This window comes from Prionailurus bengalensis, chromosome D2, assembly GCF_016509475.1.
Source record: "Prionailurus bengalensis isolate Pbe53 chromosome D2, Fcat_Pben_1.1_paternal_pri, whole genome shotgun sequence".
In the NCBI taxonomy this organism is placed as follows: Eukaryota; Metazoa; Chordata; class Mammalia; order Carnivora; family Felidae; genus Prionailurus; species Prionailurus bengalensis.
In genome coordinates, this window is record NC_057351.1 from 82,984,424 (window position 1) to 83,006,039 (window position 21,616).

The 21,616-nt window shown below is 48.8% G+C and overlaps 1 protein-coding gene across 6 annotated transcripts in view; it reads right to left on the reverse strand.

Moving 5' to 3' along the window:
* Nucleotides 1-8,280, reverse strand: part of MKI67 (marker of proliferation Ki-67) — a 28,977-nt gene extending 20,697 nt beyond the window's left edge. For 2 of the 6 annotated variants that reach the window (XM_043597874.1, XM_043597873.1), the window contains exons 1-5: nucleotides 8,050-8,274; nucleotides 7,387-7,566; nucleotides 4,682-4,760; nucleotides 4,458-4,573; nucleotides 1,952-2,018 (exon numbers count right to left, since the gene is read on the reverse strand). In XM_043597874.1, coding sequence (XP_043453809.1) covers nucleotides 1,952-2,018; nucleotides 4,458-4,573; nucleotides 4,682-4,760; nucleotides 7,387-7,478 — 354 coding nt within the window. In that variant the 5' untranslated portion in view covers nucleotides 7,479-7,566; nucleotides 8,050-8,274. Of the gene's footprint in view, nucleotides 1-1,951; nucleotides 2,019-4,457; nucleotides 4,574-4,681; nucleotides 4,761-7,386; nucleotides 7,567-8,049 lie in introns of all 6 variants that reach the window. The other 4 variants (XM_043597872.1, XM_043597870.1, XM_043597876.1 and 1 more) reach the window with 4 other exon arrangements.
* Nucleotides 8,281-21,616: the final 13,336 nt, after the last annotated feature.

Sequence of the window (21,616 nt, forward strand, 5' to 3'; positions counted from 1 at the left end):
ACAAAATATATCCGAGGGCAAATACTTTAACTTTTTCCTTCAATCTCTTTCAGATTTCTTGGTATCTAACCCGCTGCTTCTCAAATTTGCCAAGTGAGGGATCCGTTTCTAATTTCCCATCTGAAGTTGGCCAACAGTCTTATGACCAAACAGGAAAAATAAATTAAAACTTAAAAATTGTGTACAAAATACAAGCCCATTTTTGTACCATTATATTCCATAGCACAAAGTTCTGCAATCACATGTTCTCAGTATTTAGTTTCAGTACTGGCTTTAGCAAAATCCCAACAATGAACAGTTCATAGACCTCTGAGACCTCTTAGCAATGTTTTAAAAAGTTTATTTATGGGGCGCCTGGGTGGCGCAGTCGGTTAAGCGTCCGACTTCAGCCAGGTCACGATCTCGCGGTCCGGGAGTTCGAGCCCCGCGTCGGGCTCTGGGCTGATGGCTCAGAGCCTGGAGCCTGTTTCCGATTCTGTGTCTCCCTCTCTCTCTGCCCCTCCCCCGTTCATGCTCTGTCTCTGTCTCAAAAATAAATAAATGTTAAAAAAAAAAAATTAAAAAAAAAAAAAAAAAGTTTATTTATTTATTTGAGAAAGACAGAGAGAGAGTGGGAGAGGGGCAGAGATAGGAGGGGAGAGAGAGAATCCCAAGCAGGCTCCACGCTGTCAGCGCAGAGCCCGATGGGGGCTCGAATCCACAAGCTGTGAGATCATGACCTGAGCCAAAATCCGAGACCACTTGTCTAACCCAAAGTTCAGCGTTTTGGTTGGTTCCCTTACACCCGCCAACCAAGTAGGTGGAAAACCTCAAAAGCTAGTTTTCCCCCGAAGCTGATGAGTGGCAAGGTCAACATTAAGGTCACTGCTCTAGGGGGGAAGCAGCACCTCGATCTTCGGTAGAGTGGCTTCCTGCTCATTTCGGGCACGGCTACTGACTTGTAAGCCCGAGAATCGCAACCCGCTCACAGGAGACCAGCTTGGGTAGCTTCATAAAGAAGAGAAGTTCACAGGACACGTCCTACTACAGCTCCAAGGATGGAGATAAGCCAAGCGTTCTGATACGCCAATACATCTGTCACGTGACACCGTGCAGGACCCCTTTGGTACCCAGAGCTCCGATGTGATGATCTCAGGTACATAAAGATGGAGAAGAGCAGTGACCGGGAGACAACAAGAGCCACTAGATAATGTGATCCCCGGATTTTAATTCCTTGCAATAGGCTGTCCTAACCAAAGGTCTGCAAGATCAGATCGTGAGATGCTAAAGGGGCCTTTTGGGCCAAAATGTTAGACTGACCTAGTCCACTCTTTGTGAATAAAAGAAGTACAGTTTTCAATTATTTGAATTTATGGGGTGTCTCGGGGGCTCAGTCGATTAAGCCTCCGACTTCGGCTCAGGTCATGATCCCGCAGTTCGTGAGTTCGAGCCCCACGTCGGGCTCTGTGCTGACAGCTCGGAGCCTGGAGCCTGCTTAGGATTCTGTGTCTCCCTCTCTCTCTCTCCTTCTCCCCTGCTCATACTCTCTGTCTCTCAAAAATAAATAAATGTGAAAAAAAATGAAATTATTTCAATTTATGGGGCTCCTGGGTCTGTCAGTTGGTTGAGTGTCCAACTCTTGATTTGGGTTCAGGTCATAATCCCAGGACCGTGGGATCCCAGCCCCGTGTGGGGCTAACACAGAGCATGGAGGCTGCTTAAGATTCTCTCTCCCTCCCTCTGCCCGTCTCCCCTGCTCGCACACTCTCTCTCAATAAATAAATATAAAAAAAACAAACAAACTCAAGTTTGTCTAAGTTCATCATGTTTAAGATCTCAGTCACACCTTCCTTACAACTGGCCAGTCATCCTCACTTGTGAGACACCATTCATCGACGTGCACGTTAATGATTTCATAGTATCGTGCACAGGAATCAGAACTCAAAGGTGGATGCCACCCCTCGCTCATCACCTGTTTGCGTCTTTGTCCTGGGAATTCAGTTGACTTCCTTCTGTCCTCGTGACTTTCATTTTCGTACCTGAAGTGCACAGAAGGACAGACACATATTCAGATTCAAGATCTGTAACTGACGGTAAAACTTCCCTATCTGATTAATGTCCAAGGAGCGAGGAACAAACGTCAGGTTTGTTTTATTCATGGAAATAAACGTAGTTAGGAAAGATCTTAGGTCGCCTCGAATTTCTTTTGGAACGCTAACATCATAGGTCGGGACCCAGGTTGATTTCTGAACACGGACGAGCCCGTGTGAGTACCTCCTATGTGAAAACCTACTGCATAGGATGGCCGATCGGATTTCCACTGGTTTGTATCCCTGGAAATCATCTGAGGACTCGGAAGGTCACCCAGGAAGCCCTGCGGCACCTGAGGCCTGAGTCACTTTGTGATGTTATTTACGGCAGGGTCACCACAGAGCCGCCCTAGAATTTAGGGCTGCTGTGATCTCCTCAGTTTCCTGCTTACTGTATCTGTACCCGGGCAAAGACTGGCACATTTCTTAATATGTAGAGAGATTTAGCAACATACAAAGTCGTTCTATCAGACCTCAAGCATCCATTCACAGAACAACCTTTTATGGGCATACTGAACTTGGCCTCCAGGGGGCAGTCTGATCTGAAACAGCTGGGTGTCTGGAATTGCTTCTCATGGTAGTCGAGTTCTTGGTCAAGTGCCCCTTCCTAAGACTTTTTCCCCATTCTTTGTTGGAGGGATTTAATCATCCCAGTTAATCTCAGTCTGAACAGCACCTCATTTTGGGGAAGAAGTTCTGGTCTCCACTCCACATCAAATACTTCCAAGCTAGAAGTCTGTTCGATAAACACGCCCTTTAAACATGGAGGCAAATTCAGAAAAAGCACGGGAAAGAAACAGCCAATGGAACAAACAGAAGATTATCTATTTGATACAAACGAAGGCTGGAAGGAAGGCAGCGTTCCATTTGGCAGCGTGGATGAAAACCATGACCCCACCACGTGCTGCTTACAGGAGACACGATGTATATCCCAAGGCACCCACAGAACGAACACAGAAGGATGCGCCATGCCAGCAGCAACCAGAAGAGAGGAGTCGCGCTAACATCAGACAAAATAGATTCTAAGATAAAAATTGTTCACAGAAGGGGCGCCTGGGTGGCGCAGTCGGTTAAGCGTCCGACTTCAGCCAGGTCACGATCTCGTGGTCCGTGAGTTCGAGCCCCGCGTCGGGCTCTGGGCTGATGGCTCGGAGCCTGGAGCCTATTTCCGATTCTGTGTCTCCCTCTCTCTCTGCCCCTCCCCCGTTCATGCTCTGTCTCTCTCTGTCCCCAAAATAAATAAAAAACGTTGAAAAAAAAAAATTGTTCACAGAAACCAAGCATATTTTATAATGATAAAAGGATCAACCTATCAAGGAGATAAACCAATTATTAAAAAAAAAAAGTGTCCCCAACAGCTGGTTCCAGGAGACCATCTAAACCTGAAGGATTATGCAAAGCTGAAAGCAATGTACCAGAGAAAAATGATAAAATTCAGTCACTGATAAAAAGCATCAGTGAAGGTACAGGATCTCTCAGAAAGATAAATGGCAGGGCTTCACCCACCAGGAGATAATTCTAAATTTAAACACACACACAGGAGAGCCTCAAAACACAGAGAGCAAAAACAGAAGAGCAAAATAACCCACAAAAAAACAAAGGAAAAAAAAAGTCCTCAACGTGTGATTTCAACTAACCTACCTGAGTAAGAATCAAGGGGGTGAATTACTATGATTCTACAGCCAGGAATTTGAGTCTAATGGACGCAAGTGGACAGAACATCGCACCCGAGCTGTACAACGCTCTCTAGGGCACCCCTACCGTCTCTTCACATGGCTGTCCCTCTGAACCCCTGCTTCCTCTTCAGTGTCCTAATCTCTTCTTACAAGGACACCAGTCAGATTGAATTAGGACCCACCCTAAGGGCGTCGTTTTAACCTAATCACCTCTTTAAAGACCCTATCTCCCAATACGGTCATATTCTGGGTTGCTGGGGGTTAAGGCTCCAACATATGAATTTTGGAGGGACACAATTCAGCCCGTAACAGATGGAAATCACAAAGGCGCTCGCTTCGTGATAAGCCCATCTGGGCATCTTATCTTGTATCTTTCTCTAAGAGCGTCTTTTACTTTCAAATGAAAGAGAAACTGAAAACTGTTTGCGGCTTCACAACACTTGCAGCAAAATAAAACCCCTTGGGGATCTGGTCGCTCCTCTTTGGCCCAGTTAACTGCATTTGGATCCTCGAAGGGGATCACCCAAGTCCCCTGCGTCATCCCTTCTAGACTCTTGTGACTTTAGATGGAGAACCAGTGGTGAGCATGGCAGCCTCAGATGCTCTGACACTCACCAGCATTACAGAAAGATCGCAGAAGTCTACAAGGCTAGCTCTGGTGCATCAGAAGTTCCATTTACGTGAGTCTGATTTGTTTGGACTTCTCACCTACCTGAAGGAACGGTCAACAACAGTGATCACATCTCCATGCTTTAGTTGTACAGGTCCCTCAATGGTAGATCCATTGACTTGTGTTGGATTCGTGGAACTGAAATTAAACAGCATTGCCTACAAGGTAGAAAAAAAAAGGGGGGGGGATAGGTAACTGACAAATGGGTAAGAAGCGAAATGAAAAGTTAAAAAAAAAAAAAAAAAAGACTTCAAACACCCACTTACCTCCCGCCCATTGATTTCAATTTTGCAATGTTGTTTTGAGACTACAGGGAGCTGGATGCGAATGTCACATTCAATACCCCTTAATTGAAAAAAAAATAAATAAATAAATAAGATTTTTAAGCTCCTGAGTTTTTTTAAAAAAAATTACATTAACGTTTCAAAGTAAAACATCATTTGACCATATGTTTGATCCTTAAATGCAACAACAGAAAGGAATAAAAACTTGGGCAAGGTCCCTGAACTGTGCATTTTGCAAACAATTTGGACAAGTGGTATATAACCAACTATACTAAACCTTTAAAACTTCAAGTACTTAGAAATAATTATAAGGGAAAACAGTAGAATACAAAACTGGAATGCCTTTTACTGAAATACCTGCTTCTAAGACCCAAATAAGAGCGCACTTTATAGCACAGTCTGGAGAACGGTGACGATTTTTAATACTCTGTGCTTTTTTTCTATAAAAAAAGGTTTATATGTGTTCATTTGTAATGTTATGTATGTTTAGAGGTTTAATCATCACGAGTGCTGTATTTTTTGCTAACACCTGTCTGTGCAGCCGTGCTTTACAAACAAAAAGCTTACAATTACATCAGCACCTATCTCGCGGTGTTGTTCAAGCAGTACATGAATTATACACATCTGGCGTTTGCCTGGCACACAGTAAAAGCCACGGACTCATGAGCTTTTAATGGTTTTAAAACTGTACCGTATTAACGGGCAGATTCAGAAGTCTTATTAAAACTACAAATGCAAACAACAAATACACATTATTAGATTCAACTTGTCTTTCCACACAAGGAACATGAACAGGGAGCACCAGGAGGGAGAATTTCCAAACCCACATAGAAACTAATCAAAACGGTCCTTAGTAAGTTTCCTTGGGTCTGGTGTCCCTATTACTGAAATTTTGAACAATTATAGACTCTCCGCTCTGTTCTCAATGTAATATTCTGGTGCTAAGAATATCTCTTTCTACCTATGGCATATGACCAAACACTTAGGAATGGGTTTGGGTTTGTTTTTTTTTTAACTTTATTTATTTATTTTGAGAACACGTGAGTGAGGGAGGGCCAGAGAAAGAGAGGAAGAGAGAGAATCTCAAGCAGGCCCTGCACTGTCAGAGCAGAGCCGATGCAGGGCTTGAACTCACAAATTGTGAGATCGTGGCCTGAGTCGAAATCAAGAGTAGACATTTAACCGACTGGGCCACTCAGGCGCCCATGAATGGGTTTGAAATGTCAAATCTTGCATAAAAAGATACTTAATCCTTTCTGTATAATAACCAGAGTGACTGACATCTGATACCAAAACGTGTATTCTTTTTCCTCTGAAAAGGAGCTAGAGCAACCCACTTTAAACTAAAGAGGAGAATTTGACTTTTAGGTATCTGAATATTCCAGCAAGAGAGAGAGACAGAAAGAGACACACACACACAGAGAGCCTATCTCGTTAGAACTGAGAATTTGTTTGGCTGGGAACCGCCAGCTAGCATCCCTGGTCGTTCTTGACCTCAGCACTGTTGCCCTTTGAGGCCAAATGATTCTTTATAGTAGAGCGTGTCCTGTAATCTGTGGACACTATACCCTGTTCAGCAGCATCCCTATCCTCTGTTCACTGATGCCAGTGGCATGAGCTGCCCACACCGTGACATAGAAAAATGTCTCCAGGCCTTGCAAGAGGTCTCCTGAGGGGCAAAATAATCCTAGTCTGAGAACCACTGCGGCTTATGATTCCACATCCAGGCCACGCTTCTATTAGACACAGAGTGCCAACTCTATGGATCACCTTTTGCTTGCCAGACCCGTACTAGGCACGGAGTACATAATTACGAACTAGACAGTCCCTGTCCTGGGAGAGCTTAGGAGTGGGAGACACAACCAAAGCCTCCTCGCCCTGTGTAGCGTTAGGGAAGACAAGAGCAGTGTTCACCAAAGGCTTCTCTTTAGGTAACATTTAGATGATTATCAAGAAGGTGGAAAGGAATCCCTCACACAGGAAGATAAGAGAACATTCCAGTCGTAAAGGTCAAACTGGCTAAAAGCACACAGAGGAGCAAAAGCGTAGAATGTCCGTGGTGGGGTAGAACGTGGAAGAGGGCTGGTAGGACAGGACGGGGTGTGGGTCCCACTTCACAGGGCTCCACAGGGAGGGTGACCTATCATTGATATAAAGAGTCACAGGTCAGAAAACGGGAGGGTGCCTGTTATACAGGGACCACAGTTATTTACCAACAACAACACAGGACAGCAACAGGTGAGAAAGAAGTTCTCAGATCACTAGCAAGACTTCTCCCAGCTTCATTTCCCCAACAAACCAGATTCGGAGGCTCTTTCCCTCATTTGCTCAGGAGGGTCCCCCACAGCCAAGGAACACCAAGTTTGGAGGGGTTTCAGATGAACATCCTGGCCTTCTAAAGAATGCATGAAGTGAATCAGGATTTGAAGATAATCTACATCTTTCTCCATGTAACGATTTTATCAAATCAATTTTAAAATGTGTTCGATTAAAAAAAAAAAAGTATATAAACATTGTCTTCAAAATCCTAGTTCCTAATAAACAACCATGAGAGGTTGACAAGCGGTAGGAAAGTCACCAGCAAACTGCGGGCAGGAACTACGTCTCGGGTGTTTCCAGTCTGTTAATCTGTGATTAGGATATTAATGTCTTTTAAAGGAAATTGTCCACCCCTATGCAGGGCTCACCTTCCAAACAAGCAGGTGCTGAGGCTCAGTGGAAAGTGGGGGCCGTCCGCCCCGCTCCTTTTGATGGTAACAAGGCGTCCTGTAGGACCCATTTTCTAAACAAGATGTTGAGTGTAATCGGTATAGGAAGGTCAGGCATCAAAAGGTCTGCGGAAGCAAACTTGATGCAGGAACATGCCACTGAATAAAACAAAAACAAAACACGCGGAGGAGGTGGGGTGTTACTCTGAAAGCAAAGAGCTAGGAAGTCACTTGTAAGTGACCAAATGCGCTGGCTTATACGATCACCATGCTTCTGCCACCCTGACCCACATCTTACTTGAGCCCTGGGGGAGCCCCAGCCAGGCCCCGGGCTGCACCTTGGAGCGCCCCCCCCCGCCCCCACCAACACCCAGTGCCCCCAAGGACCCGCGGCTAGAACTCTCGAAGCTCATCAAGGTCAAGGCTGCAGAGAGTTCCCACCAACACCCGCTCGCCGGAGCCCTGGCCGCGCTCCAGGCGCCGGTTCCCGCAGAGCAGAGGAGTCCCCACAGCTCTAGCCCCCAGACGCACCGGCCGTCCCCGGAACCCCGAGACGTCCCGGCCGCGGCTCACCCGGGACAGTCGCCCGCACCGCCACGGCCACCGCCACCTGAATCCCCTGCTCCTCCAGATGCAACTTACGTCCTCACCCGGAAAAGCCAGCGACTCTTCCACCGGCGTCCACAGCCCGCCCCGCGCTCCAGGGACGGACACCGCCCGCGGCCACCTCCGCCGCAGTCCTCACTACCCCCACCCCCCGCCGTCGCCCTCGCCGGCGACCAGGTGGCCCAGCCTAGCTGCGTCCGGGACGCGCCCGGCGTTAGCAGCTCCGCGCGTAAAGCCGCCGCCGCGCTCTCCCGATTCAAAAGAAAACAACCATTCGAATTTGGCGCTAAGCGCTGCGATTGGACGCGGCGGTGCGGAGGCAGACCAATGGGCAAGGAGCGAGGGCGGGCGGGGACGGAGCTAGCGGGGAGGGCGCGGGCTCCGCGGGGCGGGGGAGGGCGGGGTGGCGGGCTTCCCGTGCACCTGGGGCGCTTTCTCAGGGTCCTCACCGGGGACAGAGTAACACCGGGGACAGAGTAACAAGGGTGGAAGTGGGACATGGTCTCACTGCCGCGAAACCCGTCTCGCCTCCTTTTCTTTAAGGGCAAACACAGTTGTACACGATATGCGACTCATTGCTGGAAGGTTTGGAAAATTTTTAAGTTCCCATAGCTCCCCAATGATAACCGATTATTACAAGCAATCTGTTGTGTCCTTTCCCAGCTATGCAGGTACTAGTCTCTTTCAAAAACACACTAAAAAAGCATGGTATGCACATTGTTCTGTATTTTGTGTTCTCTGCTTCCTTCATCCCGTGGACATTAATCTTGAGCACACGTTCCCCTTTCACTTTCTTTTTGATGGCTGCAGAGCATTCGATTTTAGAAACCATAATTTCCTTAACCACGACTATTGCTATCCATTTATACTGAGGTTCCCAGTATTTGCCTCTTAGAAAACAAATTCTCCAATTGTGCTTCTAGAATAACCACAGGATTGCCTCCTAGAGCCACCTGCCTGGGGGGGGGGGGGGGCTGGGAGGGCGCTCCTGTGCAACATGAAATGGGTTCATCATTGCTTTAAAATGAATTGACAAATGAACTTTGAAGCTTCCTGCTCCCGAGGGGTAAGTCAGAGATGGACCGCCTTCAAGAATATGGAATCGTTCCTAGGAAGGAAACGTGAATGTGTAGGACCTCCAACTCCTAATTGTCTGGGACAAGGCTGATGTAGGCAATTTGAATGCATGGATGCTATCAACCTTCTTTAGGGGATTAGTTTCCATTTCCTCCCCCTTTACGCTACCACAGAAAGCGCATCTCTGAACCACCCCCGAAAACACTGCTTCTGTCACTCTAATTACTGCTTCCTATCAGGGACGGCTCTGTGACCTTGCTGGGGCAGCCTAATTAGAACGGGGAGGTGCTGAACTTCCTGTCAAATCATCTTACGCACACTCCGAAGTACACGGAGTCAGCGCTCTAGACAGAGCAGGAGTTACAGGAAGACTTAGGGGGTTGGCAAAGTGCCAGACCCGCAGGACAGTCCCCTTAAACCGTCTGGTGGCCTACTTCAGCGGTGGGGCTTTCGGCTGGGTTTGAAGCTTGGCTCACCACCTAAGATTTCTTTGAAAATGCAGATGTCACTCCTGTGAGGAGAATCCCACGCCCCATCTGCAGGGCTGGCATCTGGACCCCCAGCCCCGCTCCAACACCATCAGAGTCTCGAATAGAGTGTAGAGTGGGGACCCCGTTAGAGCAACGGGCACCCCAGATGGGTAGGAAAAGGCTTTGGCCTGAGGGCTTGTCAGGGTATCCCCTGCCGGATGCTCTTAGCGCTCACACGCCCGCGGTCAAATCAATCAGGCCAAGAAAGTGTCTCCAGGGGACTTCCCTGTCCTTGGACCCCTTCTCCTTGTGTGCCACCCCCCCCCCCCCCCGCCACCTTCACTTGCCTGAAATTTACTTGGGGAGGGGCACCTGGGCGGCTCAGTCTGTTAAATGTCCAACTCTTGATTTCGGCTCAGGCAGTGATCTCATGGTTCCTGAGTTCGAGCCCCACACTGGGCTCCACGTTGATGGTATGGAGCCTGCTTGGGATGTTCTCTCTCTCCCTCTCTCTCTGCCCCTTCAGCTCTCTCTCCCTCTCTCTCTGTTTTTCAAAATATATAAATCAACTTTAAAGAATTAAATTCTTGAAATCCACTTGGAGGATGGCTCCAAGCATCTAATAAGGGACCATTTGACAATCCTTTTCAGTTCCACATCCATCCACCTGATGAGAGGGTGTATTTCCAATATGGGGCATATGTTTAGAAGGTATTTATCACCTTTGAAATGCGTGTGTTGTTTGGTCATCTGTGTTCCAGTAAATAGTATATTCTGTGATCTCTGACACTTCATCCAGGAGAAAAGGTGGGGGGAGGGCGGTACAGGGCAGGGAGGTCCAGGCGCCCCTCCCCGGGCAGGCTGTGCCCCCATAAGTGTGGTCGGTCCTGGCTGAGTCTCACCCCGGCACCCCGGGAACTGCCCTTGCCAGGTGCTCCAAGCCCACAGGCGCCCTCAAGGCTGCAGGAAGAGGTCATGGTACCAACCATCACCGGAACTGCTGTCTTCCTTCCTAACTTCCCTTCCCCTCCGGGTCTCTTAATCACATCCCTCCTCCAGCCAGCTTTCTAGTTTCCAGGGCAGAGGAGGGCCCTACAGTGGGGGTAGGGACAGCACAGGTAGCCAGGGGTGGGGCTGGGATCCTTCTGAAATGGATCTGGCGTGTTCTTCTCTCAAAGGTGAGCTACACCACTGAGACCCTGGAGACCCCTAGACGTCCAGTGGCCGTCAGCTTCAGCCACAACACCCAAGCACTGACCCAGCCCCAGGCCGCTTGCCTGGCTTCAACCACCAGCTCTAAAGTTGGGCTATCTCCCCAGGGCCCCCAAGGCCAGGTGTGCCCAGCCCCCTGAGCAAGACCCCGGTTGCCTCTCACCCAGCTCTTTGGCCCGCATTCCGCAGGTGGGTGGGCAGGTGGCCTATGGTGTTGGGAGGCCCCTGACTCCCCAACCTCTTCCCACACTGGGTCACCTGGGCCTTTCTTTCTGGCTTGTCAGGGAGGCCAGTTCCATCTATGCCCCAGCACGTGTGTGGGACGACAGCTCAACGTAATCCTTATGCTCCCCTAACCCGGAGAAAAGAGGAACCCAAACACTGATCTCTACTCTCTGAGTTTAGAAAAAGAAACTGGGACAAAGTATGATATCGAAAAACATCAAAGAGGGGCGCCTGGGTGGCGCCGTCGGTTAAGCGTCCGACTTCAGCCAGGTCACGATCTCGCGGTCCGTGAGTTCACGATCTCGCGAGATCTCGCGTGATCTCGCGTGAGTTCCAGCCCCGCGTCGGGCTCTGGGCTGATGGCTCGGAGCCTGGAGCCTGTTTCCGACTCTGTGTCTCCCTCTCTCTCTGCCCCTCCCCTGTTCATGCTCTGTCTCTCTCTGTCCCAAAAATAAATAAACGTTGAAAAAAAAAAATTAAAAAAAAAAAAAGAAAAACATCAAAGAAATTTTGAAAAACTTAAAAAAATGTTTATTTAATTTCGAGAGGCAGAGAGAGTGTGCACATGAGCAGGGCAAGGGGCAGAGAGAGAGAGGGAGAGAGAGAGAATCCCAAGCAGGCTCTGGGCTGTCAGTGAGAGCCCGACACAGGGCTGGATACCAACCACGAGATCATGACCTGAGCCGAAATCAAGAGTTGGATGCTTAGCCAACTGAGTCACCCAGGCACCCCGAAAAACTTCTTTTTTATCAAGAAGCTAATACTATATGCTGTCATGATAGAATATTTGGATAATATACAAATGTTGAAGGAAGAAAAATTTACCCTAAGATAAAGAACAACAAAAAAAGCAATCACGTTTTTTTGTCTCTGTAATGTTTATTTTGCATAATAAACATATCTGTGTGTACCCATACCTTTTTTAAAAATTTCAATTCCAGTTAGTTAACATACAGTGTACTATTGGTTTCAGGAATAGAATTTAGTGATTCATCATGTACATACAATACCCAGTGCTCATCACAACAAGTGTCCTTGAACGGGTAAAGATGTGCTATCTATCTATCTATCTATCTAGATACACAAATGGAATATTACTTGGCAATCAAAAAGAATGAAATCTTGCCATTTACAACAGTGTGGATGGAACTAGAGTATATTATGCTAAGTGAAATATGTCAGAGAAAACAAAGGCACGTTCCATTTTATTTCTTATGCTTTCATTTAGCCTTATCATGTAAGCGTTTTCTCATTCATTCTTGGTGAATATCACCCTGATAACCCTATTTCCACTGTGTTCCAACATTTAGGTTTTTTCCTAACATTTAATTATTACAAATAATGCCGTGATGAAGTGATGAAGATCTTGAGCAGAAACCTTGTAATAGATGATGTTCTTAGTTTCTATACTCCAAAATCTAGTTGCTGGATCAAATAATATTTGCTTCATATCCTCTAACTGCTTGCTTTTCAAAAAGGATTGTAACAATTTATCCACCCAGGTCCATGCTTGAGAATGCCTGTCTTACCATCAGCTCTTTGCTTTCACATTGTATTATTTTTTAATTAAAAAAATTATTTTAGGGGTGCCTGGGGGCTTAGTCGGTTGAGGGTCTGACTTACACTCAGGTCATGATCTCACAGCTGGTGAGTTTGAACCCCATGTCAGGCTCTGTGCTGACAGCTTGGAGCCTGGAGCCTGCTTCGGATTCTGTGTCTCCCTCTCTCTCAGCCCCTCCCCTGCTCATACTCTGTCTCTCTCTCTCTCTCTCTCTCTCTCTCTCAAAAATAAATAAACGTTAAACTTTTTTTTAAATATAACAAAACAGGTATCAACTCTATCAGTTGGTTTAATACCTTTAAGTGGCCTCATTAACCTATTAAAACAAAAAGGTTTTAACAGTTCCACATGCTTTCACAGAATGCCTCCAAATGTTATCAAACACAAAAGACAAAGTGGAAAAGTTATGCATAGCATGCGATGCTTATCTAAGAAATGGGCTTATGGGTATGCATGTTTATTTGCTCTTATTAAAAAGAAACAGTAGCGGGGCACCTGGGTGGCTCAGCCTCCGACTCCGGCTCAGGTCCTGATGGGTTCGAGCCCCGCGTCAGGCTCTGTGCCGACACCTTGGAGCCTGGATCCTGCTTCAGATTCTGTGTCTCCCCCTCTCTCTCTGTCTCTCTGTCTCTCTCAAAAATAAACATTAAAACAATAATAAAAAGAAAAAGAAACAATAGGAAGATAAACCATATAATGGAAAAATGAAGGACAGAGGACAGAGAGAGAAGCTAGATTTCTCCGAGCCCACCATGTTTGATAGATTGGACTTGTGATCATATTAATATTTACATAAATATAAAATCAATTAAGCCAAAGAAGCAGAAAGCCCTTTAAGTAGATGTTAAAATAAAACTAACTGTATATCAGGCAGCAACACAGTCACACACAAAACAATAATTGGAAGTGATTTGGATAATAATTTAATGGTACAACCCTTGTTAGCAGTTGTATTGGCAGTAACACTGACACCATTATTCTGAGCTTATATATGATAATAGGATAAAGCAAGTAAGTCATTTTGTGCAGATCACCAGGAAGAAAGTTTTTCAGCCTAAAAAAGGGACATAAATATGGAATCCAAGAGTGAAGAGTTCCATGGCTACCCCACCAAGTACTAGGGATCCTCACCCCGAATTTAGTTTGTATCTAGAGACTGATGACGTTATGCCCATCCATCACAGAGTATGACAAGGCTGGCGACCTGGGCTGCCTGGGTGGCTCAGTGGGTTAGGAGCCAGACTCTTGATTTCGGCTCAGGTCAGATCTCAGGGTTCGTGAGATCAAGCCCAGCCTCGGGCTCTGTGCTGACAGTGCGGAGTCTGTTTGAGATCCTCTCTCTCCCTCTCTCTCTCTCTCTCTGCGTCTCCCCTCCAAAATAAATAAATAAACATTTTCTAAAAGAGGAAAAGATTGATGATCCTCATAATTGAGGTCTCTGTGGGGAGCAGGGCGGCTCTGAGCTTGCTTCAGAGAGTAGGGAGAGGAGCTGGCTAGGTTTTCGTTGTGGTCAGGATGGGGCTGGTGGCAGGGGCTGGCTCTCTGAAGGTGGGGGGACTTGGGCTTTCTCACCAGCTCACCCAGAGGTGGGGCGGACGGGGAGCGAGGGGTGAGGCTGCAAAGCTGTCAGCAGTCAAACCTCAAACAACGAGTCCAACTCCCTGTTACATTAAGTAAATTTTGAATTGGATATGTCAGTATGAACTCTTTCTGGATCATCTATTGTAAAATTTAAGAATAGAGTAATACTTCCTGATACATTCCCTGAAAAGACCTTGCACTTACTCAATGTTACGGGTCTCCTTACCACCTAGATTGTGGCTGTTTGATGCTATTTCCCACTAAAAGGAACCCAGGTTCCCTGTACAAATGCTAGACTCCATATGAGGGACAGGGACGATGCAGGATGATGCTAGGACATTTCATCACCCGGAAAAGCAAGGATGTGCCTCAAGGACGACTGGGATTATGTCTAAAGGACCCAGGAACCACTGGCAAGGGCCCCACCCCTTGGCCCACAGTGGGGAAACTGATCTTCAGTAAAAAAAATAACTACAGTGGATTGAAACACATAAGATGCATTTACATTCCTCAAGTTCACAATGACTCCTTAACAAAAAGAAAGAAAAGAAACTCTCTGGACACCTTCGGACAATGGAAGACCAGCCCATTCCGGCCAAGAAAGGGAGGAAAGTAAGCTTTTGTCTGCCTCTCTTGTGTGAAAAGGTGCCTCCCTGCCACCACATGGTTGCATATGGAAAGTCTCTCTTTGTAGATAACAGATAATAAATGCATGGAAAAGAGGAAAATATAGTAGAATATCCCAACTAAACACACCCTTAATGAAAACATAAATCCAGGCAATGATCATCGGGGCTACTTGTCACAAAAAAAAGAGACAGCCTCGCCTGCAACCCGGACCTCTGTCTGAATGGTCGGAGAAAATAAACTGGAATGGGATTTGGCCCCCAGAGGCCCCCAGAGGGAGCGCGCAGTGTACAGGAAACAGGTGGGACAGCAGAACCTTTTAAACAGCACCAATGGGATGCAGTAGTGAAATCCAGACTGCAGCAACTCTGCAGGACAATGAACATGCGCCTTTAGTGTAATGCAAGGAAATAAAAAAGAGGACGAGGGACCCTACATACTTAAGGAACGGATGGGAAGGTCACGGGCTTCAGCCATGATGGAGTAAACTGGCCTCAGACCTCCCACTGCCAACAGTTGTAAGACCGAACAAACTACGTAAGGCAGCTCTTTGCAGGAACTTGGCCAAGGGGGCCGCACAGACTTGTCCCTGAGAGAAGGAAGCCCATGCGTCCCACCCCAGTTCCTGCAGGCCGTGTGGGAGAGTAGTGGGAGGTGTGGGCGTGGGGGAGAGTAGTGATCTCACCTTGCGGAGGGAGCAGTGATTGGGGTCTGGGGAGGCTGAGACAGGTGGATTTGTGGGGTACGGGGCTGCCCTGGGCCCTTAGCCAAGGGCTGGATTGCACGGGTGCAGGGAAACTCTGCAGGACCTGGCAGGAAACAGCCACTGAAAGAAAACTCTGTCCACCTAGCCGTCTATATCCAGGGAACACATCCTGTTAAAGCAAGGGTGAAGGAGACACTTTCAGATAAATAAAAACCAAGAGAGCTAGAACTCATTGCCAACACACCAGGGAAATGCAATTTAAAAACCACACCGAGATACCGTTACATGCCCACCGAAACAGCTAAAATTAAAAAGTCCAAAAACAGCAAATACTGGCGGCGGGGGGGGGGGGGGGGGGGGGAGGGGAAGCAGAGAGCTCATCACTGCTCGTGGGAACATAGTGGCACAACCATGCACAAAACTCCTGGATGGATCCTTGTAAAGCTGAATACACATCTTTCCCACAATCCGGCAACTCCACAACTCACAATCTGCCGAACAGAAATGAAAGCATATTGCCACAAAGGGACTCGGATAAGCAGCTTTGTTCATTCTGTCCAAAACCTGGGAACACTCCAGCATCTATCAACAGGGTATTTCCTCACAGGATACGTTATGGCATAAGCTGTGTTACATTCACACGGTGGAACGTACTACAAAGGGATAAAAAAAAGTGCGAGGTTTTGGATTATGGCACTTGGCGACTGAAATATGTCGACGTCATGAGATCATGACCTGAGACCAAATCAAGAGTCCAACCCTTAACCAACTGAGCCACCCAGACGCCCCCAAAAAGCGTTTGTAAAATCAAATATAATTTATGAGTCTTTTTTGGACCCAGTTTAGAAAAATAAACTGATAACATCTCTATGAGGCGGTTGGAAAAATGGAGGCACAGACTGAATACCTGATGGTCCTAAGGAGCTATTTGTGCTGTGACAATCGCATTAATATTGCGACAGAGGTATTGTGTTAAAGGAGTCCTTGTCTATTAGAGAATTACACTGGAATATTTATGGAGGAAGAGCTAGGATATCTGGGATTTAGTATAAACCAGTAGGGGGTCAGAGGGGCCAGTGGAAGTGTCCTGGGGGCACAGCTGACCCCAGATGGCCATGGATGTCAATTGTTGGAGCTGGGGGATGGGTACTGGGGATTCATTACGTCACTATCACCACTTTTGTATATGTGTAAGCTTTCCCATGAGAAAGGTTGTTTTTCTATTTTATTTTACTTTATTTTATTTTGTTTTGTTTTATTTTTATTTTATTTATATATAACTTATTGTCAAATTGGTTCCCATACAACACCCAGGGCTCATCCCAACAGCTGCCCTCCTCAATGCCCATCACCCACCTCCCCTCCCTCCCACCCCCCCATCAACCCTCAGTTTGTTCTCAGTTTTTAAGAGTCTCTTATGGTTTGGCTCCCTCCCTCTCTAACCTTCTTTTTTTCCCCTTCCCCTCCCCCATGTCTTCTGTTAAGTTCCTCAGGATCCACATAAGAGTGAAAACATATGGTATCTGTCTTTCTCTGCCTGACTTAGTTCACTTAGCATAATACCCTCCAGGTCCCTCCACGTTGCTGCAAATGGCTAGATTTCATTCTTTCTCATTGCCAAGTAGTATTCCACTGTGTATATAAACCACATCTTCTTTATCCATTCAAAATCAAGTGTAGCCAACAGTGAGAATACAAGGAAGCATCTCATGGGGGCTGGGGGGGGTCCCTCTTGGGCAGGAGTGGGCAAAGCCTGGAGAGGCCAGGGGAAACCCACCCCCTTCCTGACCAAGAAATGCCTGGGTCCTCTGCTAAATTCAGGCTCTGGGCCATGGACTGAACCTACCTCCCCCCTTCCTGCCCCTCGGCAGCCCCAGGCCCACCGCTTGCATCTTCAAGGACACACCCCTGCGCGGCCAGAGGGACCCTGTGCCGAGCCCCGCCCGCCTCTCAGAAAAGGGGTTTCTATTTAAAAATGTAAAGGACATTAACTGCCAACATCTCGAACAAAACTTCAGCTTTTTCCGCGTCTTTTAAAAGGGCAAAACATCAGGCCACCTCCAGCAGGCCGGCCTCCACCATCTGCCGGAGCCCAGGGTCCGGAGCGGCAGCCGCCCTGTCCCCGCCTCTGCGTCCCCTCCCGGTGCCTCCCGCCCCAGGAGCAGAGGGGCCCGGCAGCCGCTGAGCCTACGCGGACCCGGAGCGCGATGGCTGGGGCCGCAGCGCCACCTGGTGACCAGGTCGGACCAGCTCGCCCTTCGCCTGGAAAAGCCTGCTCTTTGGGCAGGTGACTTCCACGTGTGCACAGGCCCGGGACCTGTGCTGCGCCCTGAGCGCGGAGGTTGCTGCCAACTCCCTGTGTCCTAGGTCACACCAGGGAGCGCAGCGTTCGTGCGGCTTTAGAAGGAGGACAGTTCCGTGTTTCCACCTGACCTTTGTGCTTGAGGGCACGGCCCTGTGCAGAGCCATGCAGAGCCCAGCGGATGGGAACAGGACCGCCTGTGCTGAGGCGGGGGACCGCACTGTGTCTCCTGGCCGGCTGCACGGTGCCCAGGCAGGGGCCCCGGAAACCCCGAGCGTCCTGTGTGCACCATACCTGGAATCACGGATCGTCTTCAAAACAAAACCCAAACGAAGCACGGCTCGAGTAGGATTGATGGGAACATAAACCGTCGTCATCTGAAAAGCTCTGTACGAAGTTAAGCCCAACTCGGTTCCAAACGTTTTCGGAGGAACATCTTCTAACTGGCTTCTGAAACCTTTGAATCCATATTTCGATGTGGAGCTAATTGTCTTGATCAATTTACTGTTGCTGTAAATAATAATAATAATTTGTTGTTTGGAAACTTTTAACTTTTTATTATAAACGTATTAGTTTGAGGGGCACCTGGGTGGCTCAGTAGGTTAAGCGTCCAACTTCGGCTCAGGTCATGATCTCGCGGTCCGTGAGTTCGAGCCCAGCGTCGGGCTCTGTGCTGACAGCTCAGAGCCTGGAGCCTGTTTCAGATTCTGTGTCTCCCTCTCTCTCTGACCCTCCCCCGTTCATGCTTTCACCATGTGGAAAAGGTGAATAAGGCAGCCCCTGTGGTCAATAGCACACAATCCTTGGGGGACAATACCCAAGAGACTCACTAATGCAGCTTGCCACATGCCACGGCCGCTTCCCCATGGTAGGTGGTGACAGAGCAGTACCCATCTAGGGGACGATCTCAGTAATCACCCTGAGCAGTAGCCGTGTCCTGGGATATGGACGCGAGTGGACCCCATTTGTTAGAGTGCTATTTCTCTGCTGCTGGAAACGTCCTCCAGGTGAGCTTTGGAGAAAGATTGAACTGAAAGATTTGCGGGATGATAGAATGTGTTTGCGTGAGCTTACAGAGTTAACGTAATTATCATTTGATTGAGGGCCTGCCCTATGTCAGTCACTCCGCTCAGCATTGCAGGTTCCTGCTGTGCCCTAGATACCGCCACACCGGGGTCAGGGGACAGAGGCGTGGGTGAAATTTCAGGAAGTGTTCACTCTCGGGGGCTGCTGAAGTTTCACTCGCGTGACCCCGAGAGCGAGCACCTCCTTAAATTTTGCAACCCCGCCCTCCACCTGCACAGGTGCCTCTCTCATCCAGCCCTGATTTTACAAATGAGGAAACCAGAGCACGGAGGAGGTTCATTATGCTTCTGTGTGTCATCACAGAATTTGGGGAATTTTTCTGGCTTTGTTTCACTTCGGCGACCTTACTCTTAACAGCTCAGCTATGCGTTTTCTTCTTGGGGCTCTAGGTTTTTTTGGCTCCCCGAAGTGTTTATTTTTGTTTCAAGGCTCAGTTGCCTCCCCTCCCCAGGTAGCTCGACTATTGGAAGCTGACTTGATTACAAAGCAGTGGGGAAGGAGCTCGGGGGAGCCTAGGTGGCCCGAGCTGTGAGTCCCCGCTTGGGCCTTGGGGGTTGAGTGTCCACCTAAGGGTTAAGGCTTCTGTGGCCTTGTGGACGGGGCCTGGCCGCACACAGCAGCCCTGCCCCACGGGAAATCAGTCCTCACTCTTGTCTCCACCCCACCGAGGCCTCTCTTGCCTCTGACGCTTATCAAAAACGGAAGCTTTATTTCCCATTATCGTGTACTACCGATAATGATGCTAATAACGTTGAAAAGCGCAGCCGTGCCTCCCACGTGTCGTGAGCCAGGCATGACAACACTCCATTTCACGCACGGTCTCACTGGCCTTGGTGACAACGTCACACAGGAGGAATCATCCCCATTTCACAGATGGGCGTTTGAGCTCGGAGAGCGCGTAACTTGGTCGGCGTCATACAAGCCATCTGCGGCGGAGCATGTGACATGGGGGTCTTTCTGGGATCCCACTGCTCCAGGCACCTTCGCTGCGGCTCCCACGCGTGTAAAAGGAGCCCCGTCTCCATCCTAAGGGAAGGAGGCTGCTTCTGTCTCATTCGCCTTGTGTGCTTGGGCTAGTGCTCCACGACAGCCTTCTCGGGGGGTGTGGGAGACGTGGCTCATGGGGAGGTGGAAAGACCGGAAGTAAGCGCTAAGTTAATCACGCTGCCAGAAGGTAAGACTATGACTGAGGAGAAGCCAGAACCTCCAGGACCAGGGTTTGCCCCCTGTCGCGGGCTCCACCCGCCTCAGAACAGACTCAGGGAAATGGCTGGACCCAGGAGCCCGCTGTTCCGTTTCCATGACACAGGCACCTAGAAACTCAGAACGTCTAGCGAGGTTCTTGATGTTTAAAATGACCACTTCATTAACATTCTGGAAGTACTCTTTTTTTCAACAGCAATGTCCATTCGTAAGCGGGTATTTATTCCCATTACAAATAATGACCAGGTTCATTTCTGAGACGTGATCGAAGTGATAAACATTCAGGGTTTTTTTTCTCATATCTGCATGATATCCATAAATCTTTTGTTGTGGAAATGCATCGTCACAAGTCAGCAGCAGCTTTGGAGAGCTGTGAACCTGGATTTACATTTCTTCTTTACTGCTTACCTGTGCTATGGACCTTCTCAAGGGATGCGGTGGGGAGGAGGCGTGTCCTTGGCTGGGACAGGGGTGCGGCGGGGAGGAGGCTTGTCCTTGGCTGGGACAGGGATGCGGTGGGGAGCAGGCATGTCCTTGGCTGGGACAGGGGTGCGGCGGGGAGGAGGCTTGTCCTTGGCTGGGACAGGGGTGCGGCGGGGAGGAGGCATGTCCTTGGCTGGGACAGGGATGCGGCGGAAGGAGGCATGTCCTTGGCTGGGACAGGGGTGCCGCAGGAGGAGACGTGTCCTTGGCTGGGACAGGGATGCGGCAGGAGGAGGCGTGTCCGTGGCTGGGACAGGGGTGCGGTGGGAGGAGGCATGTCCTTGGCTGGGACAGGGGTGCGGTGGGGAGGAGGCTTGTCCTTGGCTGGGACAGGGATGTGGTGGGGAGGAGGCATGTCCTTGGCTGGGACAGGGGTGCGGTGGGGAAGAGGCATGTCCTTGGCTGGGACAGGGGTGCGGCGGGGAGGAGGCATGTCCTTGGCTGGGACAGGGATGCGGCGGAAGGAGGCGTGTCCTTGGCTGGGACAGGGGTGCCGCAGGAGAAGACGTGTCCGTGGCTGGGACAGGGGTGCGGTGGGGAGGAGGCACGTCCTTGGCTGGGACAGGGGTGCGGCGGGGAGGAGGCATGTCCTTGGCTGGGACAGGGGTGCGGTGGGGAAGAGGCATGTCCTTGGCTGGGACAGGGATGGGGCGGGAGGAGGCGTGTCTGTGGCTGGGACAGGGGTGCGGCGGGAGGAGGCGTGTCCTTGGCTGCCAGGAGCTTGCAGCCAGGAGAGCGAGGTATTTCTTGTGCTTCTTCTGACTCCTCCCTCCTAAGGGGAGCCTCTGGTGACCAAAGGGGCACTTGGCCTTCACATGGACAATTGAGACCCAGAAGCTTCCTCTTTTTAAAACAATGATTACAGTCATCTAAGGAATCTCAAAACTCACTTCTCAAGGCAAAAATAATAGCAACTTTTGGTGTTTATTGTGAATTACATGAGCTAAAATGTGTCAAATGGTTGTTACGAGCTGGACTGTATCCCTTCCAAATACATACGTTGGTGTTCTAACTCCTGGTTTCTCAGAATGTGACTGTATTTGGAGCTAAGGTCTTTCAAGAGGTAATTT